The 27623-nt window shown below is 36.5% G+C and overlaps 1 protein-coding gene across 1 annotated transcript in view; it reads right to left on the bottom strand.

Annotated features, from left to right (window-relative positions):
• The window catches only part of LOC144435236 (sorting nexin-14-like), a 38714-nt gene extending 11298 nt beyond the window's left edge, over positions 1–27416 (bottom strand). Inside the window, exons 1-22 of the mRNA XM_078123818.1 lie at positions 27315–27416; positions 25171–25291; positions 24195–24274; positions 23044–23122; positions 22680–22723; positions 22122–22209; positions 19310–19394; positions 17397–17553; positions 16297–16372; positions 15009–15053; positions 14167–14250; positions 13906–14020; positions 12889–13044; positions 12328–12385; positions 11979–12045; positions 11053–11105; positions 9086–9184; positions 3793–3875; positions 3145–3200; positions 2357–2556; positions 1893–1942; positions 742–842 (exon numbers count right to left, since the gene is read on the bottom strand). Coding sequence (XP_077979944.1) covers positions 742–842; positions 1893–1942; positions 2357–2556; positions 3145–3200; positions 3793–3875; positions 9086–9184; positions 11053–11105; positions 11979–12045; positions 12328–12385; positions 12889–13044; positions 13906–14020; positions 14167–14250; positions 15009–15053; positions 16297–16372; positions 17397–17553; positions 19310–19394; positions 22122–22209; positions 22680–22723; positions 23044–23122; positions 24195–24274; positions 25171–25291; positions 27315–27415 — 1998 coding nt within the window. The 5' untranslated portion in view covers position 27416. The remainder of the gene's footprint in view (positions 1–741; positions 843–1892; positions 1943–2356; positions 2557–3144; positions 3201–3792; positions 3876–9085; positions 9185–11052; positions 11106–11978; positions 12046–12327; positions 12386–12888; positions 13045–13905; positions 14021–14166; positions 14251–15008; positions 15054–16296; positions 16373–17396; positions 17554–19309; positions 19395–22121; positions 22210–22679; positions 22724–23043; positions 23123–24194; positions 24275–25170; positions 25292–27314) is intronic.
• Positions 27417–27623: the final 207 nt, after the last annotated feature.

Here is a 27623-nt window from a genome sequence, read left to right as displayed (position 1 = left end):
TATGTATGTATGTATGTATGTATGTATGTATGTATGTATGTATGTATGTATGTATGTATGTATGTATGTATGTATGTATGTATGTATGTATGTATGTATGTATGTATGTGTGTACACGTATATGTGTATGTGTGTATGTATGTATGTATGTATGTATGTATGTATGTATGCATGTATGTATGTATGTATGTATGTGTGTGTGTGTATGTATGTATGTATGTATGTATGTATGTATGTATGTATGTATGTATGTGTGTGTATGTGTATGTGTGTCTGTCTGTCTGTCTGTCTATGTATGTGTATGTATGTATGTATGTATGTATGTGTGTGTGTATGTGTATGTGTGTCTGTCTGTCTGTCTGTCTATGTATGTGTATGTGTGTCTGTGTCTGTGAGTGCATGTGTCTGTATCTGTTCCTGTCTGTCTCTGTGTGACTGCACACATGCGTGTGTGTGTGGTGTGTGGTGTGGGTGGGACTTATAACATGGCTGTATGTACTACATGGTATGATACAACTGTGTATTGTGTCTTATTGTTGGCATAGTCTTTGGAACACAATTTCTAAAATATACCACAAGTTTCAAAAATGATATAAAATTGAGTGGAGGTGGAGCTGGGGCTGTCATCCAAGTCACTACGGTGTGACAAGTACATTGCACTATTAGAATTAAGAAGCACATCTGTAGTTGTCAGTTTAACTTGTAAAGGAAATCCCCAGCAACCATATCGAAGAGTCTCACCTGAAGCCACTTTTCTAAAACTTGTCTTTTAGATTCAACAAATTCACTAGTTTTGGTCCCAAATGAACGCTTGGATGGCAGGGTGCAATCTTCAAACACACCTGTAGTGAAATGAAAGAATAGTGTAAAAGAATCCGACATCACCAGGTCAAAGGTGAATCCAAGGTGGATACGTGTAATACACATCCTTGCAGCCATAGCTATTAGCGCAATATAACGAGAGCTCTATCAACTCTTTTAACATACTTACATGTTACATAAAGAGAGTTACAATCACATGATAAACTGTAATACTACCTTCTATGAATACTATTTTATCTCGTACAGTGTCAGCCTCTTTCAGTTAGCTGTCCACAAATCAAATATATAGGTTTATAAAAGAACCATGTTTTCTGTTTTGCACTGCAGTATACAGGCATGAAATAATGTTTTCTGTGTTGTACTGCAGTATACAGGCATGAAATAATGTTTTCAGTATTGCACTGCAGTATACAGGCATGAAATAATGTTTTCAATATTGCACTGCAGTGTACAAGTATGAAATAATGTTTTCAATATTGCACTGCAGTGTAAAGGTACGAAATAATGTTTTCAGTATTGCACTGCAGTGTACAAGTATGAAATAATGTTTCTGTTTTGCACTGCAGTGTACAGGTATGCAATAATGTTTTCAGTATTGCACTGTAGTGTAGAGGTATGGAATGTTTTCAGTATTGCACTGCAGTGTAAAGGTATGAAATAATGTTTTCAGTATTACACTGCAGTGTACAGGTATGAAATAATGTTTTCTGTATTGCACTGCAGTGTACAAGTAAGAAATAATGTTTCTGTTTTGCACTGCAGTGTACAGGCATGAAATAATGTTTTCAGTATTGCACTGTAGTGTAGAGGTATGGAATGTTTTCAGTATTGCACTGCAGTGTAAAGGTATGAAATAATGTTTTCAGTATTACACTGCAGTGTACAGGTATGAAATAATGTTTTCTGTATTGCACTGCAGTGTACAAGTATGAAATAATGTTTGCAGTATTACACTGTAGTGTAAAATGCCAACAGTGTACTAGCACTGATGCAAGTAATCACAGGTACATAACTATACCACAATGAATACATTGGAAAGGATAAGTTCAAATGTGATGTTGACTACTCACCGTGAAATTCTGTTAATTTGCTCTCAAGAACATAGAACTCATTGTACCTCCTAGAATAGATTGGAAAGTCATTCAGTTCAAGTATTTTTAGGGTGCTATGCATTACACCTGGTAAACTAAGTGAGAACGCCTGGTAAGCTAGTGAGAACAGCTGGTAAAGTACGAGAACAGCTGCTAAACTAAGTGAGAACACCTGGTAAACTAGTGAGAACAGCTGGTAAACTACGAGAACAGCTGGTAAACTAAGTGAGAACACCTGGTAAACTAAGTGAGAACACCTGGTAAACTAAGTGAGAACAGCTGGTAAACTACAGTGAGAACAGCTGGTACACTAGGTGAGAACACCTCTACACTAAATGAAAACAGCTGGTAAACTAAGTAAGAATACCTGATACACTAAGTGGGAACAGCTGGTAAACTAAGTTAGTGAGATCTTAGCTGTTATACCAAGTGACAGAACTTACCTTTCAACTTCCCATGATGTTCTGTCTTCACCACCAGACCTAATATCTAGTCTGTCAACATGTATGACATACACAAAATAGCGATTATTGCCATCTTGTCGAAGACCAAACCTTGGTATACTGACTCTCCAGGCACTCAGATCTCTTACTTGTACATCCAGAGGTAGCAGACCTTCTAATGCTTCTAAGGAATCTGCTGCCTATGTAGTTACATGGGGAAAAGAAAGAGAAATGAAAATACATTGAGTGCAGCTGCTTATTCATTTCTAGAGAAAATTCTTATTTTCAGATGTGTTTACACAAATCATTTTGTATTATGCATATATATTAGCATTCTGGGTGCTTCCATTTTAACTTTTTCTCAAAGGGCACTCACTCAGGCATCCCTCCCTTGCAATGGTTGAAACCTGGGTGCATTGTTTAACAAACACTTATAGGTGGAGTATATTCCAGTATGGCTGAGTCTATTCTAGTATGTGGGAGTTATTTGACATCAAATAGTATCCATATGAGTTTTGGGGACATAAAAGGTATAACAGTTTGATTTAACAAATGTCACCTTTAAGAACTTAAAGTTTATGAAATTTTAAATAAAAGTTTAATCAAATTTCAGATACATATTTCAGTTTCTGAATTCTCCACTCTGTAAAAACAAACTGGAAGGACAAAATATCTGCAACATCTTTATTTCATTTTCAAGAAAGACTACATATGAAAACAAGGAAACAAGAAAGAGGGGCATAATAATTGTAACTTTAAATGATTAAAAACTTTGAAATTTCAATCACCTGACCACCTTCTACATCAAGGTCTTCTTCACTGCCTAGTAATAACCTTTCATCAGCTGGTAAGAAAAACAATCAAAAGAAAGTAACTATTCTACAATTCCTAATACCAGTACATAATTATAACTGTGTCAGTAAATCAACAAGGTAAGCTGTAAAATGGTGGACTGACTATTATACAAGGTTGGATCTGGCAATTAAGCAATAGTTTAACTGCCTGGGTTTGAATGATGACCCCAATATTTTGGTTGCTGTAAGTACCATTCACAGGCCATGGTAGCAGAAAACTGTACATACAGCTAAAACAGGGAGTGTTTACCAGAAGACTGTACATATCATATACATTTAATGATCAACACTGACCACTGTTTTTCTTGCTGGACAAGAGCATTTTTATTGCTGACCACAGCAGGCTCGTGACTGAAGAGAGGGTTTTGTTTATTTACTTTGCTTTTCAACTTCCTTCAATAATAATCATGCTGTGTTGTTATCTATCACGTAAAACAACAACATGCAAAATGATCAACTTTGATCGTAAATGCGTATGTTATGTATGTTCTGGTAAACACTGTCTGTTTCAGCTGTAAGAAGGTCCACTTTACTTGAATATATGTAACCAATGTACATTACAAAGAAATAGCATTTATGTACCTGTGTTAGTTTTATTAAACACTCCCTTAATTCTACTTCCAAGTTTTGACACTGCTGACATTGGCTCATTAGCTCTTCTTCCTCTATAGAAACAAAACAACACAAAATTAGACAAACTAACACCTGAACCTTAGCCAACAGCATAATGTATAGGAGTCACTTGCCAACTAAGCCTATTGCTCTTGTCTAGTACTAGATAGGAGTGAGGGGATTAGCTGGCAAGAAACTCTTAGATATACATTGTGGGCTTACCGAGCCGATTACAAATCAAAACAACATATTATTGGAATGGATATGTTTCATCCGCAGTGTTGATATTAGGACATGTAGACAGTATATAAAATATTGGAATGAACACATAGTACTGATAGTGCAAACTACGAAAGTACATAAATGGACAAACAGTACTGGTAGTGCTGATGTTGGGATAGTACATTGGATATTGGAATAGACATGCAGTAGTGCTAATGTCAGGACAATAGACAAATAATGATAACACAATTCATTGTAGTAGTTTGGGAATGTTACAGTCAACATCATGTGTCTAAATGATGGTATCACCATAGTGCAGATTTTGTGATACATAATGATGGTGTCACCGGTCCCATGGTGTAGATTCTGTGACACATCATGATGGTGTCACCATGGTGCAGAGGTTGTGATACATCATGATGGTGTCACCATGGTGCAGAGGTTGTGATACATCATGATGGTGTCACCATGGTGCAGAGGTTGTGATACATCATGATGGTGTCACCGGTCCCATAGTGCAGATTTTGTGATACATAATGATTGTGTCACCGGTCCCATGGTGTAGATTCTGTGACACATCATGATGGTATCACCATGGTGCAGAGGTTGTGATACATCATGATGGTGTCACCATGGTGCAGAGGTTGTGATACATCATGATGGTGTCACCATGGTGCAGAGGTTGTGATACATCATGATGGTGTCACCATGGTGCAGAGGTTGTGAGACATCATGATGGTGTCACCATGGTGCAGTGGCTGTGATACATCATGATGGTGTTACCATGGTGCAGAGGTTGTGATACATCATGATGGTGTCACCATGGTGCAGTGGCTGTGAGACAACATGATGGTAATACCATGGTGCAGAGGTTGTGATACATCATGATGGCGTCACCATGGTGCAGTGGCTGTGATACATCATGATGGTGTCACCATGGTGCAGTGGCTGTGATACATCATGATGGTGTCACCATGGTGCAGTGGCTGTGATAGAACATGATGGTATCACCATGGTCCAGACTCTGTAACATAATGATGGTGTCACCATGGTGCAGTGGCTGTGACATGTCCAGGTAGAATGTCACTTGCAATCATTATAACCATACTCTAGATATTCTAACATTGAACTTGATATTTCTAGATAATACTGGTAGTATCCTAACATTGCATTACCCTATAGCTCAGACCACTAGATAATGGTCTGAGCCTATAGAGAGCGTATTCTACATAAGTCTGCGTTTGATACATTTTTACTTGTATGTATTTACATATACATTAAAGTATGATAAAGCTGATCCTGAACAAACAAATGATACTGTAAAATCCACAAACGTGGTACCACTGACATGATAGCATTAATCCAAACAACATAGGATTGAATCATGGGCCTTTAACAACATATACCTGTACACATTACATACACCAAAATATACCACACAACTCTGAGGGCTTTAACACATACCTGTACACATTACATACACCAAAATATACTGTACAACTCTGAGGGGCCTGTACACATACCTGTACACATTACATATACCAAAATATACTGTACAACTCTGAGGGGCCTGTACACATACCTGTATACATTACTTATACCAAAATATACTGTACAACTCTGAGGGGCCTGTACACATACCTGTATACATTACTTATACCAAAATATACTGTACAACTCTGAGGGGCCTGTACATATACCTGTACACATTAATTATACCAAAATATATTGTACAACTCTGAAGGGGCCTGTACACACATACCTGTACACATTACATATACCAAAATATACTGTACAACTCTGAGGGGCCTGTACACATACCTGTACACATTACATATACCAAAATATATTGTACAACTCTGAGGGGCCTGTACACATACCTGTACACATTACATATACCAAAATATACTGTACAACTCTGAAGGGCCTGTACACATACCTGTACACATTACATATACCAAAATATACTGTACAACTCTGAGGGGCCTGTACACATACCTGTATACATTACATATACCAAAATATATTGTACAACTCTGAGGGGCCTGTACACATACCTGTACACATTACATATACCAAAATATATTGTACAACTCTGAGGGGCCTGTACACATACCTGTACACATTACATATACCAAAATATATTGTACAACTCTGAGGGGCCTGTACACATACCTGTATACATTACATATACCAAAATATACTGTACAACTCTGAAGGGCCTGTACACATACCTGTACACATGACATACACCAAAATATACTGTACAACTCTGAGGGGCCTGTACACATACCTGTACACATTACATATACCAAAATATATTGTACAACTCTGAGGGGCCTGTACACATACCTGTACACATTACATATACCAAAATATATTGTACAACTCTGAGGGGCCTGTACACATACCTGTATACATTACATATACCAAAATATACTGTACAACTCTGAAGGGCCTGTACACATACCTGTACACATGACATACACCAAAATATACTGTACAACTCTGAGGGGCCTGTACACATACCTGTACACATTACATACACCAAAATATACTGTACAACTCTGAGGGGCCTGTACACATACCTGTACACATTAATTATACCAAAATATATTGTACAACTCTGAGGGGCCTGTACACATACCTGTACACATGACATACACCAAAATATACTGTACAACTCTGAGGGGCCTGTACACACATACCTGTACATATTACATATACCAAAATATATTGTACAACTCTGAGGGGCCTGTACACATACCTGTACACATTACATACACCAAAATATACTGTACAACTCTGAGGGGCCTGTACACATACCTGTATACATTACATACACCAAAATATATTGTACAACTCTGAGGGGCCTATACACATACCTGTACACATGACATACACCAAAATATACTGTACAACTCTGAGGGGCCTGTACACACATACCTGTATACATTACATACACCAAAATATATTGTACAACTCTGAGGGGCCTATACACATACCTGTACACATGACATATACCAAAATATACTGTACAACTCTGAGGGGTCTAATTTATCCATTGGTGCAGTGTTTGTTAGTTTATTAAAATCAAATTATGACTAAAATCATGAATAAATTAAATGTGTTAGTGATACCAGTAGCTATTACAACAAGAAATTTAAGTTGTTATTGAAAATATAAATTATGACTAAAATACTATAATCATTACATGTTCTGTAAAGAGCATACATGAAAAAAGGGATACTAATATTTTAGTTCACGTGACTAAAGATCTTAACTGTAGACTTTTTATCATTTAATGTGGTTTTAAATTCCAAAGAGATCGTTACCAAAGACAGTTGCATTTCAAATCGGTGACCCTTAGCTGCATTAAAATTGGCAACCCTTAGCCAAAATTATTGGTTATTATTAGAGTAGTTATTTTTACATATGACCATGTGAAGACTCTGCAAAGTATGCAGTGGGTGACAAGAATACACAGTGGGTGACAAGAGTACATAGTGGGTGACAAGAGTACATAGTGGGTGACAAGAATACATAGTGGTTGACAAGAATACATAGTGGTTGACAAGAATACATAGTGGGTGACAAGAGTACATAGTGGTTGACAAGAATACATAGTGGTTGACAAGAATACATAGTGGTTGACAAGAATACATAGTGGTTGACAAGAATACATAGTGGGTGACAAGAGTACATAGTGGTTGACAAGAATACATAGTGGTTGACAAGAATACATAGTGGTTGACAAGAATACACAGTGGGTGACAAGAATACATAGTGGTTGACAAGAATACATAGTGGTTGACAAGAATACATAGTGGTTGACAAGAATACATAGTGGTTGACAAGAATACATAGTGGGTGACAAGAGTACATAGTGGTTGACAAGAATACATAGTGGTTGACAAGAATACATAGTGGTTGACAAGAGTACATAGTGGTTGACAAGAATACATAGTGGGTGACAAGAATACACAGTGGGTGACAAGAATACATAGTGGTTGACAAGAATACATAGTGGTTGACAAGAATACATAGTGGGTGACAAGAATACACAGTGGGTGACAAGAATACACAGTGAGTGACAAGAATACACAGTGGGTGACAAGAGTACACAGTGGGTGACAAGAGTACATAGTGGGTGACAAGAATACATAGTGGTTGACAAGAATACATAGTGGTTGACAAGAATACATAGTGGGTGACAAGAGTACATAGTGGGTGACAAGAATACATAGTGGGTGACAAGAATACACAGTGGGTGACAAGAATACACAGTGAGTGACAAGAATACATAGTGGTTGACAAGAATACAGAGTGGGTGACAAGAGTACATAGTGGGTGACAAGAATACATAGTGGTTGACAAGAATACATAGTGGGTGACAAGAATACACAGTGGGTGACAAGAATACACAGTGAGTGACAAGAATACACAGTGGGTGACAAGAATACATAGTGGGTGACAAGAATACACAGTGGGTGACAAGAATACATAGTGGTTGACAAGAATACATAGTGGTTGACAAGAATACACAGTGGGTGACAAGAATACACAGTGGGTGACAAGAATACATAGTGGGTGACAAGAATACAGAGTGAGTGACAAGAATACACAGTGGGTGACAAGAGTACACAGTGAGTGACAAGAATACACAGTGAGTGACAAGAATACACAGTGAGTGACAAGAATACACAGTGGGTGACAAGAGTACATAGTGGGTGACAAGAATACACAGTGGGTGACAAGAATTCATAGTGGGTGACAAGAATACACAGTGGGTGACAAGAATACAAAGTGCAAGTTTTGTTACTACACCACCTATAAGTATGGGAACTTTGCCCTCACAGCCTTCACATAATCTTTAAATTGCCTTCTAGAATAGTTATGTGCATGGCTGAATAAGAATTGCAGTGTGGTTTTAATGGAAAGAGCACTGGAGAAAATACACCACAAACCAAAAATTCTGAAAAAGCCCCTGATATTGAGAGCTGAAATAACTAGATTCAAAACACACATCCCATATACTAACCGTTGCTGCAACTGCTGCAGCGGTAGTGGCGGATCTGGTTCAGGCAGGATTGGAGACGATGGAGGTGTTGGTGATGTAGGTGAAAGGTCACTAACAGGGCTTTCAAGTTTACCATGGCAAAGCGACAACATTCAAGAAAATTTAACTATTAGTACCGGTTATTTCCCACAATGCATCACGGCATTGACAGCCAACATTCATGAATACATTATGTATATATCAGAAAATCAAGAGTTTACCTTAATCTTGTTTTTTTTTTCATTTTGTTACAGCAGCCAAATTCTACTATGCAACAGTGTTGTAAACATATAGTTTTACAAGCTACTTACTTATTCATAGCAAAGAACATAGCATTCAAAAACTTGAAACATTCTACAATAATCAACATGCAAATTTCATGCAAATATAAGAATCACAATGTAAATCAGAATCTGTAGGTTAAAAGTTCAAAACTTAACTTTGGAGGTTAAAGGTCAGATAAATTAACATAAGACATACTGACAGTGTAGATGGAAAGATTCTTTTTTGTTGGTGCTGCACATTGCTATCTACTGTGGCCCATACATACTAAAGTGTCTCCCTATGAAATCAAAAAGTTATCTTTTTTTCCCTTTTTTCTAGATTTAGCTTTCACTAGTGTATATTTCAAGTTTTTGTTGCCCTACAGAGAGCCCTTTTTGTTTCTTGGTGGTCTCTTCTGTGGCATATAGTGTGTCTATTTGTTTAATAGAGAAACAATATAAGAATATAACATTCAGTCCCTTAATTAAAATGTCTCAATGACAAGAGACAATAACAAAACAATGTGACTTTAATACAAAACACAAATGCAAAACTAATCAGACAATCAACCAGGGAATGAACATGGGAATGATGTTTTAATGAAATTATATGTAAGGGAGCCTTCAGTAATTACAAGGGGATGGCTGGGGAATTAGGGGGAGGTCAATTTTTACAAATTGGTCTTTTAATGATGCTAAACTTGACTTTTTAGGAACACTGGGAGATAATAGGTTTCACAATGATACAGGCACAGAGTGGAGTTTCTCTTTGTCTGTGACAGAGCAACAAAATTGACAATGAAAGGAGAGACCATCATCGTGTACAGTACACATACATGTACTTGGTATATACTTTCCAACAGCAGAGGTGAAGGGACTAGAACTTACAAGTAACAGTCATGAATGGAAATACCGACTTCTAATAGGGTGACTATAAAGGAAAGCATGTTTTCATGTGAATGCTTCTTTTCATAGGAAGGTCACTTTTGGTAGGAAGGCCTTCTTTTTGTAGGAAGGTCTCTTTTCATAGACATGCCTCTTTCCATAGCAAGGCCTTCTTTTTGTAGGAAGGTCTCTTTTCATAGACATGCCTCTTTCCATAGCAAGGCCTTCTTTTCACAGACAGGCCTCTTTTCACAGACATGCCTGTCTTCATACACATGCCTCTTTTCATAGGAAGACTTCTTTTCATAGGAAAGCCTCTCATTATAGGCATGCATTTTCAAACAGATAACTTGTTGATTTCATAGGAAGACACTTTAGTATGTATGGGCCACAGTCACTATCATTTATCGGTGCTACACACTGCAATCACTTTTACGGTGACAACAATACATGGAGCACAAACAATGATGAATCTTTCATTCCAACTAACAATAATGAAGATTTCAATCTTACTGGAGGTTAGGTACTATGTAAATATAATCACATAACACTAATACAGAAAAAAAAGGTTTCTTAGTTTGGGTAAATAAAGGTTACAGTTGAGATCTGAAATAATGCCCTTTACAGTGGGGGGGGGGGGGGGTGTCACAATCACAGTAACAGATAGTTATTTTCCTCCCCGTCTTTTCTGTCCTATCTTCCCTCCCATCCTATTCCCATCAATCCAGGATGAATGTTGTGTGAAGAGTAGAAAGAAAGAAAGTAATAATTTCTAGTATATGTATTAGCAGCGTACCCTACCTGAGTGGTCTTTGGCTCATACTCAGTCTTTTACCACACAACATGTTGAAGTACTGTAATGAAATGATATAGAAATAAATTGTGAGAATAAGTAGTAATGTAAGCATAGTTTGAGTCTGTAAGGTACAACATGATGAGGTCACTCTCACACATCGCTCAACCCTTGTTGACGGCGGAGTGACACGATGTATAACACAGTCTAGCATAGTTCAAACAATCGAGAAATACACAGTATGGTAAAGGCAGACATATATATCAAAGTTGCAATATGGCTACTTATTTTGGGTATTTAGTATACTCCACTCACAGTATAGTCAAAGTCATTACTCTTGAAGTACTGAAGAGGCATGAGATGCAATTTAAAATTCATCTTAACCACCCGCACAGTCATTAACATCATGCCTTTGTTAATCAATCACAAAATTCTAACCAATAACACAGTCCCTCATATTATAAAGTTAGTGTTTATTGGGGCAGTTATGTAAAGTCAAAATATGATATATTTGTCAGCTCAGGATGCTACTTATACACAGTTTATGTCATGTATATCAGTTGGGATTCACTGATTGGATGAACAACTTTTTGTGCTGATTCAGGGACTTTGACCAGACATGGTTTAGCTATAAAGACCATGTTGGCATCCGGACCAACAAGTGATCTAACGGGCCTTGTTGTTACAAGTCAAAAGAACAGTAGTGACAAAGTCCTAATACATGTAGGTCAATACTATTTTCTGGCTGAATTCCCTGGCCATGTACAAATAGCTTCATAGTTGTGAATAGGTATACATTGTGTTTGGAAGATAAAGGATGATAAACATTGATAAATTGATAGCTGAGTGAATGATAGATTGATTGATTGGTTAGTGGTTGGTTTAAGCAGGCAAATAAAAACAAAACAAATCAATGTAATTGCAGGAGACTTACTGCATCACTTTCATGGAACAATGGAGAGAAAGTGTTTTCCAGCAAATTGTACGTATGTTCATATGCCCTGTAAAAAATATATATAGCAAATACTATATCAGAGCCCCACAACATACAATTATCACATTCAAGTTGACCAGTTTATAATAAATGATGTTAAGACATTCATTCTGTTACCTCTGTACTGTGTTTAACTCTGACAAATTCACATTTCATGGCATATTTTTCTAGTCTTGTACATACACTTTAGCTATCATTCTGTAGCAGTCTCCATAATTCTACTACATGTATTTACAGCCATCCAAACTTCCAATTTTACTGCTGTAGTAAAGTTCCACAGACATCTTACCTGAATAATGCATCTGATGTACGTAGTCTTGTAACACCTTCAAAAGGACCCTCAGCAACTACAAAGTTAGAAGAAACAATTCTTCACTGAACACACAGACCCCAACATTTAAACTTGTCAATTCATACTTTGAATCTTTATGATGAAATATGACCCAATTCGGTCTTTACCATGAAGGTCCCCCTATAGTGACATGCATTATTGGAATACAGTATAAGCTTCCACAGTAAATGGAAAAAATGTGAATGTTTGTGATAAAAAACGGCCACCATTTGGCCATTTGTGTTAATGCCACATACCAAAGTGATAAATGCTGACCTCAGTCTCTAACATTAGTACCTGATTTGTTTGAAATCAGCAAGTGAATGTAGGTTTACAAAAAATGTACACGACAGCTGTAATCCAAGCCATTGTATGCATTTTCATGATAACCATGATAATGATTAACTTTTTCAGATCACTAGATTGTGTTTGGGTTTTACAATTTGTACTCACGACAAAAACCTATTATAACTGGAGACATCATTTGAAGAAAACAATGAAAAGGAGGTTTATACTCACTAGATTTGACTTCAGTAATGATATCATTATCAAACTGAATTCTATCCACTGCATCAGGAGCAAAGTAGAGTTTATACAGTTCTTGTGCCTCAGTATGTAGTTTCTGCATGTCATCCTGGGAGAGTTCTGGTACAAGACTACGTCTGTTGAAGTCCTCTGTAAAAATTATGATGATAAGTATAAATTTAGTGTCAATGTCAGTATGCTTTCATATGTAGACAAAGAAGATCCCTTTAAAATAGGAATTCTTTAAAATGCTGGGGTGCATTTCTTAAATACTGCATTCATACAACTTTAAAGAGACATATTAAGCTAATTGTTTGTGTTCTTGGGGGTAATTATAGTACTTAAGGGATGGATATACTTACTGAAGTAAACTGGTTGAACTCAAACTTGGTATTTAAGTAGAATACACAAATGTTTCAATCACATTTAGTTATTGTTCCCCAAATTTTTTCTTTGTTCAGCCAAGGAATATACAAGCTACCTAAGGGACCTTGTCACTATGAGTCGCTAGACAAATATTGGTGATTTGGAATGTTTTGACTCATATATCAAGAACTGCAAACCAGTGATACAGACGTAGACACAGGCTGTCATGACATAGAACAACCAGGCTATATAATCCATATCTTCTGCTCAAAGACAATAACTTAGCTTGAGTATGGTATTATGTTAAGTATATATATAATAAAGTGTAGAGGAAACTCTATCATGCCATCAATTGTACTCACAATGCCAGACTACGATTTCTAATATCATCAAAAGTCATGCATCGATGCTAATAATATACTAGATTACTTGCATCCTCTTTTAATGTATTTTTCATCACTCATAGAACACCAATAAATGACGATCTCCAAGAAAAGCCAATATCCAAAGAATGCTAGTGTTCTACTATTCTGGTATTATTTCATGTAGCAAATCTGATTCCTAATAGCACCCCCTAGTGGCCACACTATACAATCTCTTGTTTATCTGATAACCATGTTACAGCTTAATAGCTACATTTCTTACCCACAGACAGACAGAACTGAAGTACACTGAGGGAGCCCTCTGTCTTCATGAATTCCATAAAATGATATAGCATCATCTTATCATTCAGCATGTCAGTCAGCTCTAGATGCAATGCCTAATAGGAAAAATGTTAATAAGATCAAGTCAGAGTAATGTAGATAGATGACTTTTACACACTTTTACGGTTAGCACTCAAAATATTTAAATTTCCAAAAAAAAATGATGAGAAAACATCTTAAAATCATAATAATCAGTACTTACTGAATTTCTTTGCTTGTTTTGACATTCATAGAAACCCTCCAGGATGCAAACTTTGGATGATGGAGGGTCAGTAGGTACTGTCATCTGTAACAAATTCAACCAATACACATAATATAATATAATTTGATGAGATGAGAGGTTTTGACAGATGACCAGAAGTCAATAAATTCACTTTTCAATATAGGTTCAGTAATAACAATGTAGAAATAAAATGTTGCTTCTGTTACTTTTACGTATGTACATCAAATTATAAAATTACCAAAATTATTCAAATATCTGTATTGTCCACGTATCAAAAATAATTGGAAATTCATCTTTTGGCTATGTACACATGACATTAAAAATGACAAATATATAAAAGTAACTCAAATGATTTTATATTATGTACACTGCAAATAATGATTCAATGGTAATTTATGTATTTCAATTCCTCCTATATTGTGACACCTGTGATCTTTTAGAAGTTTCTAGTTTGTGGTTCCATGATGTATTGTGTGATACATAGTTATTCTTTGGTTTGTTTCATATTTATAGTGTTTGAAATAACATTTTTATCAGTACATGATGGAAAGATATATAGTGACTTGTTTAATTGTCAAATTGTGGTGTTTTATAGATGACTAATATAAACACCATCAATGACACACAAACAGTGTTATATTAGTAACTCCAGGTATGGTCAGGTGAGAAGCATGACTGTACATAAATGTTTGTGCATAACAAATACACTGTGGTGTCATGGGAGATGCATGATACAGCTTGGAACTGGCAACAGGTTCACATTCACATTTATATCATTCCACTTACAAGATTACAGACAAAATAGAAACATGTTCACTTACTGGTTCTTCATCAAAGAATATAAGTAGCAGCTTGTTAATTATGTCCTGAAATTAAAAAAAGCACAAGTGTATTTGGCAGTTACTATGGGCATGGTCTTGTTTCAAGACATATTTGCTTACATTTTTGGAATCTTTATTCACTTTCCTACCCATCCCAGGTTTCATCTTTGCAATATACACCATCATTTGGCTGTTGCTATGGTGTTGCCTTGTTGCTAGGCATATTTGCATATATTTCTTGAATCTTTAATCACATGCCTACCCTTTCCTATTTTTGACCAAAAATGAAATTTTTAGACCTAATTTGCATATCGTCAATGGGATCATCATGGTGTGAATATACCTTCATCTAGTACAAGATTTTTGACCAAAAAGGACATATTTTCAGACATAATTTGCATACCACTGATGGGATCATCATGTCATGAACAATTCTTACTCTACACATCCCTTAGAATGGTCCCACCAAATTTTCAGATCAATTTGCCCAGTTGTTTTTGAGTTTCAATTTTTTGACCAAAAATGATTTTTTACCCAAATTGCTCATCTGTGATGCGATCCAGCTCATTTTGCCTTGAATAATTTCACAACTAGACACCAGAAGTAATGTTCCACCCAAATATAAAGGCAAATGGTCTGGCGGTCTGACAGACAGACAGATGGAAAGACACTGCACCATGCCTCTAGCACTACTGAACCTTATCTTATCAGTTCAGCTGTGCTAAAAACAAACATATAAAATATGTCACATATGGTACATCTAATAAAACCTGCCAAAGATTATTAAAGAAAATTGATTCCAATATTCAAATTTTCAGCTGGAAACTTACATAATGCATTGAATAAGTCTGTTCATGCTTAATATCATCTGTACGAAACATAAAAACATGCTGTTAGCCATTTTCACAAACCAGAGCTGTTATTTCTTCTGCGAAACAACGAGACGGCACATTTTGGACGATGCCCTAAAAGAGGTCATGGTTTGTGACGATGGCTATTAGAGTGACAGATTCTAGGCAGAATTTTGTCCAAGTAAAATAAGAAGGTGACAGTTTTGGGATAAAGAAAAACAGTGTCTTCGTTCAGAGTGGTTTGTAGGTAAGAGAAGTTTGACAGATTTAACTTGAGTTTTCAAACCCTAGCAAATACTCAGACTTTAGCAAGTTATGTCCCCTACACATTGCACACATTGTATGCTCCATCCATATAAATTATGATTGGCATATTCCAACTCTTAACAATGGGGGGGGGGGGGTGATAGGATAATATAGATGTTTTGACTACTAACTGGGTCAGCTATGACATCCATTCCTTGCAATACAACAGATCCAGCTAAAACTTCCCGTACTAAAGCAGCTATACTCCTATGAAAGAGACACACAAGAAGTGAATATCAATGAAGTGCAATGTATATGAATATTTGTTTTCAATCCTTTCTAAGTAGGTATAAATCTACAAAGGAGACACAAAAGAATATAAATTAAAGCCCAAACCAAAACACCGGAGTACGTATGGTTGAATGAAGTGAGCTAAGGAAAGACTTAATGCAAGGACAAAATACGGTAAACACAACAATACAACTGATACAAAAACAACAGGGGGCACCTCTGATGTAGGTTCAGGTGAGCTGTTATCAATATGTTCTGTGGAAGTTATATTGTAACATGAACAGTCATACTTATTTGTTATGACAAGTTGAATTCTATCAGTAAACAGAGTTATGGGATTCCAGCTGCTGTCATGCCTGTGGTATTTATGCTTTGATAAGTTACTGACACTAATTACTTTGTATGTCTTTCCCTGAACTTGTCTCATTCCTGCTTAACACAAGCAAGCAAATGCACTCAGTGTTTTATTTGCAGTTTGTATCTTACTACTGGAACTGTCAGAATTATATGGGATAAATTTTTTTAAAAGCAGTTTTTTTAATAGTTCTGCCATATGACCATTTTTCACTTCCAGATTTCAATCCGACTCAGACTCATGGAGAAAAAAACTTTCTCAGCTTTGTGTGTGTGTGTGTGTGTGTGTGTGTGTGTGTGTGTGTGTGTGTGTGTGCATGTGTGTGTGTGTGTGTGTTTTGTGTTTGTCAGTGTCTTTGTGTGTGTGTGTGTGTGTGTGTGTGTGTGTGTGTCTTGTGTGTTTGTCAGTATCTGTGTTTGTCAGTGTCTTTGTGTGTGTGAGAGAGTGTGTGTCTCTCTGTCTGTCTTTGTCAGTGTGTGTTTGTGAGCATCTCTGAATGGAAAATGCTGCCTGTGCAATCTGAGACCCATCCCTATTTCCCTGAGTACTACTGAAAAAAAGAACGTAAAATGTGACTTTACATTTAAAACTATACTAAATATACTGTAATCTGGAAAAGGCTATGAGTGGGTCTCAATGACTTACTTGCATTCCAAAACTTGTCTTGGAAAGATATGGGGAAGTAAAGCTTCCATCATTTTTCTGAGATATTGTAATTCTGATTTTCTACTTGTCATGGCACAATGTAAATGTTGTTCAAGTTTGTCTAATGTTAGCTGCTGTATATCTTGTCTATTGTCAGCTGAAAATATACAATATAACAATGATTATTACATATATCTTGAATTGGTGTAGATGCATTCGTACTGGTATACTAGTAATAACGTGAATTGGTGTACATCCATTGGTACTTGTATCTGCACTGCTGTGTAATAAGGAACACAAGACTGCATACATATTACCTCTATGAAAAGGAGTGAGCAATTGTTCCCTGTACAACACATTCTAATTATATCTTTACAAACTTCGTTGTTTCAGATCAATGTATATAATGATACCGATGTGTGAGTGTCAGTGTGGGTACTTATGCTACTTTCTGCTGCACTCTCACTTACATGAAAGTATGGCGGCTGATAACACCACTAGCTCTTGTGCACATACAACAAGTACACCACACTGTCACTCATGCACCATGAGATATAATAGTTCTACAAAAATTCAGATCTAATGAGCAAATTTAAAAAGAAGAATTTTAATTTCTCCATGTTTTCTAGCTTTGTCTGGACAGAGCTTACAAGAAATCTTGAGCAAAATATCAAATTCTGTACAAGTAGACATTCCTACTATGATTACACATCTTGTACCAGTAATTACTTGCACCAGTGTGTGCACATATATAGTGGTATTTTTACTGACATTGCAATAACGAAAGCAGTATTGCATACATGTATGCAAATAATTATATATAATCTTCTATGTACACAAAAGTGTCTCATCGCACATTGTCATTTTTACAGAATTTTGCTGTTTTGGATATTATCATAAACAATATTAATAGAAAATAGCGCCAATGACATTGTAGCACAACTGTACAATTGCCATCATTTGGCTGTTGCTATGGGCATGGTCTTGTTGCTAGGCATATTTGCATTCACCTTTTGGATGTTTATCAACTTGCCTAACCATCCCTGTTGTTATCTTTGTGATATACACCATCATTTGGCTCTTGCTATGGGCATATTCTTGTTGCTAGGCATATTTGCATACATTTTTTGAATCTTTATTCACTTGTCTATTAATTCCTGTTGTTATCTTTGCAATAGACACCACCATTGGCTGTTGCTATGTACCTGGTCTTGTTGCTAGGCATATTTGCATATTTTTGAATGTTTATTCCCTTGCCTATTAATAGAACGTTCCAACCAAATTTCAGGCTGATCTGCCCAGTAGCTTTTGAGTTTCAATTTTTTGACCAAAAATGACATTTTTTATCCAAATCAAGCATCAGTGCTAAGATCGTTTTGATTTGAACAATTTCTTAACTAGACACCCAAGGTAATATACCCACTAAATATCATGGCAATCAGTCCAGCAGTTTTTGACTAAGTTGTTCACACACACACATGCACGCACCCACGTACGTACGTACGCACGCACGCACGCACGCACGCACGCACACACACACACACACACACACACACACACACACACACACATGCACACAGACAGTTAGACACTTTTCCGTGCCTATAGCATGACTGAACCTAAGAAGATCAGTTGTGCTAAAAACCATGCTGTGTGAGTGCCAGTGTGGGTGCTCAGAGGTATTAGCACTTGTGCTTGCAGTGTTTTCTGTTGCACTTTCACTCACTACACTGTCACTGGTTCATACAATATGTACTTGTAACAGAGTGTAAAGCTGACACTGTCACTGGTTCATAGTATATGTACTTGTAACAGTGTGTAAAGCTGACACTGTCACTGGTTCATAGTATATGTACTTGTAACAGTGTGCAAAGCTGACACTGGTTCATGAAGCAAGTGACTAAATACTTTACCGCCTTTCTTTGCTTTGATGAAACAATCTAAATGTGATAAGCCAGCCTTGAAAATTTTATCAATCAGTAACCGTGGAATGTCAACCTGTAACAGACAATGATCCCTTGATATTATACGAAATGTACAACAATTGTGTGTGAATTATTTCTTATTTGAAATTTGTACAATGTGTAACCAATGCCTCATTCTCAAATAAAGTCAGTTTACACAATATTACACTCTAAAATTTAACAGTAGACATTCTGAGTTGACAGCCTGTGACTGAGGTCATCAAATATGTCTAACAAGCGACCTATCGGTCAGAATAGCTCCGCTGTTTTTTTTTTAATTTAATTTTTTATTTTGGTGACATGTAGAAGTGGTTCAGGTCTTCAGCTCTTCGAGTCACTATGCAGTTTTGTTTTAGCGATGCAATAAAGTGGTTAGTGGTTTCATATGATGTCTCACTATAAAACACATTTTACACAGAAGTTGGTAATGTATTGTACTTTTATACCATAGTCACCATTTTATAACAAAAATCTACTGTTATGAAAAATTGCACAAAATCTCAGAAAAAAATGACTGGGAAATGCACACAAGAAAAAGAAAAAAAGAGGATTTTGAGGTTGGCTATAAGTAATTCCAGTGTCTTACAGCTGTAACCCTGGAAAATTTTAATGAAGAATGAAATAAACTAGGGATCTAAAATAATTTTGAGGCAATTTGAATTTCAATTTTCTAACAAATTTACAAAGTCAACAACATTCAACTTGTTCTAGTTGTGGTAGATATATATAGGGAAGAAATGTATTAATCGCCATCTTAGTTTCCGTACGGCGACAATCTCAAGTACCCGGAAGAGAGTCATTCTCAGCCATACGTTACAGTGGTAACACTCGTTCATGTTCGGTTACCTTTCACAAAGAAAACACAACGAAATGGTTGAAATGGTCTTTTTTTAATTTCTTTTCATCACAACAACAAAATCTGCGTGATCAAAAGTGTTGTAAACTAAACCAGAAAGAATTATCGGACTGGCTAAACTTCCCGATGAACTGGAAGGTCCTACTACTTCCAAAGCCTCGATAGTACTATAGTACGTGAGAAAATCGTCTCAAACTAGCGATACAACTTTCAAAATATAACTTGACATGTCTTCATTTGTTAGAGTTATACAATTCAAGACGGGTTTTCACTCGAAAACAACAATTCTGTGAATAATGACACTCTGAACGCAGCAATTTCTCAGACGATGTTACCACTGTAACGTATGGCTGACAACGACTTGCTTCCGGGTTAGTCCCTCGTGCATACGGGTGGATTGTCGGCGATTAATACATACATGTACATCGTCTGATATTTTAATTCACAGTGTTTTTTGTGACCGGCGCCTGTCAGCAGACTCTGCCATTTTTTTCATCATTCCATTGTATTTAAACCTTGTACTTGACATTTCGCAATATTTATAATTCTCAACAAAATACCTCAACATGCCTCACTTCGCTCGTACTCAAAGCAGCCCCGCACGTAGTCCTGCTTGCATACGGAGGAATTCGGGACTCGATTCTGACAATTGTCCCTCCCCCTCCGGTGTTTAGAGTCAAGTCAGTAATACAGACTCGTGCACCCGAGGACTACCCCGCGCGGTATGATCACTGACACTGATGACATGATGAGAGAGAACCTTTTCGGATTTACATGTAAAACGGGGAAAGATACGCAAAACATAATGCAAAGTCTGAAGCCAAATTAAAGTTGTAATTATTTTAATTATTTTTACTTGCCAAATATTTGCATTTTGGAAAGGCAAGACACGTTCATGTCGTTTAACTTTACATGTGAACTGTCGGCCATATTTAAACTTCAACCGCATGCCTGGCATGCCCTTCCTTACGCAAGTTGTCTGAATTCTGGTTCACTGTCATTCCAAATTGCACGACAATATAGAATTAACCACAAGTTACATGTTATCTGAAAACATCACGCTTTTATAGTGGGTCTGAAGTGTGATTTTAGTGAGTACTAAGAACGTCCCGTGTTGATACTCAAGATACTTGCTGTGGAAAATCGCTCGGTCGAATGAGGTCACCTTCAGCTTCTGGTCGAATCAGGATAGAGTATGCAAATGAGGATGTTGCGGATTGGCTGATAATGTAGAAGGGTGCAGAATTGGATTTGAAGTTTACAACCCTGTTTCGAACAAACGCTTGTCATTTGGGCGCCCAATGCGTAGAATTATGACTATAGCACATATTACATTGCTTGTTTGACGTCAATAGTGTCTTTTGAAAAGTGGCAGTTTACTTAAAGTCTCGTCGACTGATTTCCAATATGGCGTCGGTCATTATGCTCATTAACATAATCATTTTTTTTTCAAATTACAAAAAAAAAATCATAAAAAATAAAAATGAGGATGTGCTGACTTGAAATTAACAAATCTGAGTAAGCTACCCCCTGCGCATCAACACGCCAGATATCAAAGCAATCTAATAAGAGGTTTTCAAGGAGTTGATGAAAATGACATTTTATGAAAAAAAATCATAAAAAATTGAAAATGGCACAGATCAACTTGGCATGAACAAATCTGAATAGCCTCCCCCCAGGGAACATGCACACCAAATATCGAAGAATTCCGACTGTCACTTATGGAGTAGATAGTAAAAATATAAAAGTTTGACGGACACCTATGATTCACTCTACTCTCTATACCTCAATACCCACCTATACCTAAAGCTACGCTTTCAGCTTTCGCTGACAGCGGAGCTAAAAACTGCAGAGCGTAATATGAACTACCAAAACTATATATATATATATATGTATATACTGTACCTTTCTTGCTCTCCTCAACACAACAGCCACAGCATATCTCAGACTGTGTCTTAAAGTTGTAACAAACTGTTCATCCTGACCCAGGTCACTGTAAATAGACAAGTCATCATTTATAACATTATGATTATATTATCAATGTTCTTAAAACTTGAAATACCAGGGGTATTTATTCACTAAATATTTATACACATTCCCAATTGACAGTTTTGAAAAGACAATTTGAATCTTTGTATAAAAACTTTATTACATTATACTTATAATACTTATATCACACATATAACCACAACAAAACAACTTTATTACATTATACTTACACACATATAGCCACAACAAAAATAACTTCATTACATTATACTTACTTATACCAATATTTCCACAACAAAAATAACTTTATTACATTATACTTACTTATACCACACATATAGCCACAACAAAAATAACTTTATTACATTATACTTACTTATACCACATATATCCACAACAAAATAACTTTATTACATTGTACTTACTTATACCACATATATCCACAACAAAATAACTTTATTATACCATACTTACTTATACCAGATATATACAAAATTTTTCAGTACAAGTTCCAAGATCTATAAATAACAAAAACAGAATATCAAATACCTCTCCATACATTTTGTATACACAAGTCCTAGTTACAGTAACTATTACATGTACTAGTATGTCATCTTATGGTTATTTTCTCTGACATATTTCTATGAGTTACATGTGAAAATATAGCTAATTACAGAGTAGTCTGTAAGATATGATGTGTCACGTCACGTCATGCCATGCCTATTGGCTATAGAGGTTGGCAGATGCATGAGGGAACCATGTCACACTGTACCTTACAATGAGTAAAAGAGCCAATTTTAGTTCAGCAATGAATATATAAGGAGATGAAATGAGTTACCTCACTTATTGCTACATCCACTCTCTGTGGTATGCAAAGATTGGACCACGGCTGTAAAGTTGTTATTGTCAGTTCAGGCCTGAAATGGAGAATATGAATTTGTAGTAAAGTTTGCGTGTATGTGTGTGCATGCACCCGTGTGTGTGCATGTGTGTGTGTGTGTTGTGTTGTTATTATTATTACTGTACAACTGTTACATGTAACTTAAAATTGTACATCATATTTCAAACTGTCATGTGATCATTCCAAGCTGAACTGAGATGTCACATGAATACAACATCGCTGTATGTCAAGATTACAAATCAGATCACCAAATCAATCAAGCCATCAAAATATATGATCAAAGCCATGTGGGTATTAACCATTGATGTGGGTATCAATCCTCACCATGTATATCAGCCCTCAATGTGGGTATCAAACCTCACTATGGGTATCAACTCTCAATGTGGGTATCAAACCTTAATCAACCCAGACTATAGGTATCAACCAGTTACCCTCACTATGGGTATCAACCCACACTATGGATATCAACCCTCAATGAGGGTATCAAACCTCAGTATGGGTATCAATCCGCACTATGGGTATCAACCGGTTACCCTCACTAAGGGTATCAACCCACCCTATTGGCATCAACCCTCACTATGGGTATCAACCCACACTATGGGTATCAACACACACAATGGGTATTAACCGGTTACCCTCACTATGGGTATCAACCCATCATATGGGTATCAACCTTCAATGTGGGTATCAACACACAGTATGGTTATCAATACACACTATGGTTATCAATGCACACTATGGGTATCAACCCACACTATGGATATCAACCCATACTTTGGGTATCAACCCTCACTATGGGTATCAACCCTCACTATGGGTATCAACCCTCAATGTGGGTATCACACTATGGGTATCAACCCTCAATGTGGGTATCACACTATGGGTATCAACCCTCAATGTGGGTATCACACTATGGGTATCAACCCTCAATGTGGGTATCACACTATGGGTATCAACCCTCAATGTGGGTATCAACACACACTGTGGGTATCAACCCACACTATGGGTATCAGCCCACACTAAGGGTATCAAACCACACTATGGGTATTAACCCTACATGTATCCTCAATGTGGATATTAACCCTTACCTGTGTCTGTTACACATCTCATCACCACATATAGAACACACTCTGATTAACTGAACTGGGGTTTCATTCTGGTCAGTATCCTATATGAAGAAAGGTACATACAAATATCACAACAGTTTTCAGTTCAAATGATAAATAACATCTGTATATCCAACTATGTATAGTAGGCTCATATGACACAAAAAGAGAAATCAAATACAGCAAAAATGACCTTGGACTCAGTAGCTTTCATGATTAATTTGGAATCTGATATTGTTCTTCTTCTTAGCAAATATCTAACACATGAAATTCACATATGTTAATGGGATGCACATCAGGTTACTTTATCATTAATCTCAATTTAGTGTTAGATTAGTTTGCCTTTGCCAAAATACGTAGCACCCATCATTATATAGTTTAGGAGTCTCTCAAATTATCACGTTACCTCAGGAAATAAATGTTTGCACATACATTGTATCATTCTAGAAGTCATATGTATATTCAAATTCCAGCTATGCATATTTTATCAAATTTCTTCTAATCGACATTTTGGACAAATGAGCAACAGATGAACAAGGAAATTATTTTTTGTGGAATACTGTATTTTGTACTATACTCAATGACTGTGGCCCAAATTTCATGTCTATTTCACTAGATTTTGAAATCTGTGTTAACAATATGTGTTCACAACATTAATCTTATACATTTTGTACATGTAACCTTTGCATTTACCACACTGTGACACATGATACTATGGCCATGATTGTTCTGTTTGATGGCCAATGATCTTTTCCTGACAGAGACATGGTTAGCTCACTAGATTCTGAATTGTTATGAATGAGTAGCAACATTAATCTGATTATCAGATACATGTATATGAATTAAACTATATATTTGTGTCACATGATACTATGACCATGATTGACGACCAACAGACATGGCTATTTCACTAGAGTCTGAGAGGTTACCCAGATACATTTATAAGCTTGGCACTTACCCCACGTTGTCTTGTAAACATAGGAAGTAAATTGGGTAAATGTGGATTACTACTTAGAATCAGATATGTTGAGACAACACCGGCAACAAACGACCATGCTATTAGAAATATGTGCATGTAACTGTAACAAAAAAATACAAGTACACAATCTATTATGTCTGTGTAAAGCTTAGTTCAACAGATGGAAGAGCGATCAATTTATAAATAATTAGCTCATCACTCACTCACTCACTCACTCCCTCACTCACTCACTCACTCACTCACTCACTCCCTCACACTCACTCACTCACTCACTCACTCACTCATTCACTCCCTCACTCACTCACTCACTCACTCACTCCCTCACTCACTCACTCACTCACTCACTCACTCACTCACTCACTCACTCACTCACTCACTCACTCACTCACTCAATCACTCAATCACTCAATCAATCAGCAAATCAATATTGTTGATATTAATTAACGTAGCCTAAAATATTTCATAAGATGGCTCTACTGGATACCGGCTGTTTCTGGGATCCCACTTGTAAATATACAATCATGTATAACTATCTGACCAAAATTATACTGATAAAGTAATATAGCAAGTACACATGAATAAGTACTGTGAATTAATGATTCTATTTGAATCAATATATGTATGATATATAAAATACATAAATTGATATACACATAAATCAAGAGAAAATTAATGATGTTGTAGATGGATTATTGATATAGAAAAAACTATTTCACACATCACTTCTCACATCAGTACATTATTAACATGTCATATTTACATATTTATGTGGATACCGATGTCATATGATTTGTTGTATGGGATGACATTTACATGTATGTATAACATATAAAATATTGGTGTTTTTTTCAATATTGATGTTTTTCTAAAAAAGGTTGTACAAATACAAATGTGTGAACTACATATTTTGGAGTAAAGTGGAGTGGAGGACTATGTTGTAGTAACCTAAAGGGTAGCATCTAAACAATACATATGGGCAAATTGTTGCCATAACAATAACGTTACACTTCATCTATCATAACTGCAGTGATAAATATACTGGGAATATACAACAAATGAAGTGATGATCATTACTAGTCTACTTAGTGAGTCACTGAGTGTGTGCATGGAAGTATGGTGTTATACTGCCATGGTGTGTGGAAATACCGACATGATAAGTGTCATGTCAGTCAAAAATCTAGGTTTCTGTGCTGTGTTAGTCTAGTTCCTATACCTATACAATATTGTTACGATTTATACCTTTGTGTTTAGAACCACAGGCTGGTCATCCAGACTAGTGCTATTTGTATTCCAGGTTTATACAATGTATAGCCATGGAAGTGATACCTGTACTGCCATGATATAGCTATGGATCTATTCAGTAAAGCATAGACCCACCACCAACGAGGGTCTATGAGTAAAGTTAACATAACAGTTGAAGTATATTAGTCCTGCTTGCATACAGAGTCATTTGGGACTTGATTCTGACAATTGTCCCTCCCTTCTCTTGCCTGAGGATCATGTCAGTAATCTTGACCCCTGCACCATCTGCAAGCAGGGCTACTGAAGTATGTATGAGCTACTCTTATTAAAAAACTCTGCTTTTGTTTTCTGACATACTCCAAGATCACTTCATTTACCCTCAAAACTAGGTTTGATCATACATCTTGGAGGGGACCCCTCCAAGATCTTTGGCCACGCCACGGTTCTATAGATGGGTGTCTTGGGAGATAAGTGTTTAAACGAACTATACAGTATAACTATAAATAAAGATTTGATTTTTTTTTTAATTTGGTTTTTAATATCCCTCCATCGTGTTGGTAGGAAAACCAGACTTTTGATGTTGTTATTATAAAAACAATCAGCCCACAAATCCGATAAACTGAAATTGGGTCGAGTTGAAATGGGACGAAGTGATACAAATTTATTACAAATGTAGCTAGGGGTTACATAGTCCTGCTTGCATACGGAGTAATCCGGGACTCGTGTCAGTAAAATAGACCCGTGCACCGTCTGCAAGCAGGACTAGGTGTTACACGATCGTGTAAGTTGCAATGTTTTGGACAGACTATACTGTTGTTGGCAGAGTGAATGGTGGTTTTGATTCCCTGACAATGGGTCAGACCGTTGGATAAATATCTTACCTTATGAACACAACACTGAGAATGAAGAGGGTACACACAGAATAAGCAAATGTACGATGTCTTTTGCAGAGGGTTAACAGCTCTTTCACAAAGTCCGCCATGTTGAACCTCCCCTCTACCTGTCGGTAGTGGCGCTGTTACGAGGAAGTACTTAGATTTATGCAGAGATGTAATCCCAGGTGGTGTAATGTACTATAATACTATTATCTTACATATACATGCATTTCACAAACACAAATAAAATCATATGTATACTAATAGACTTTTGAATTGTGCCTTGTTCATTTTCGTCAATTTGAAGCGATAAGG

The sequence above is a fragment of the Glandiceps talaboti genome, chromosome 5 (assembly GCF_964340395.1).
Source record: "Glandiceps talaboti chromosome 5, keGlaTala1.1, whole genome shotgun sequence".
Lineage (NCBI taxonomy): Eukaryota > Metazoa > Hemichordata > Enteropneusta > Spengelidae > Glandiceps > Glandiceps talaboti.
Note: the sequence above shows the minus strand (reverse complement) of the source record. Positions and strands in the feature narration are given on the sequence as shown.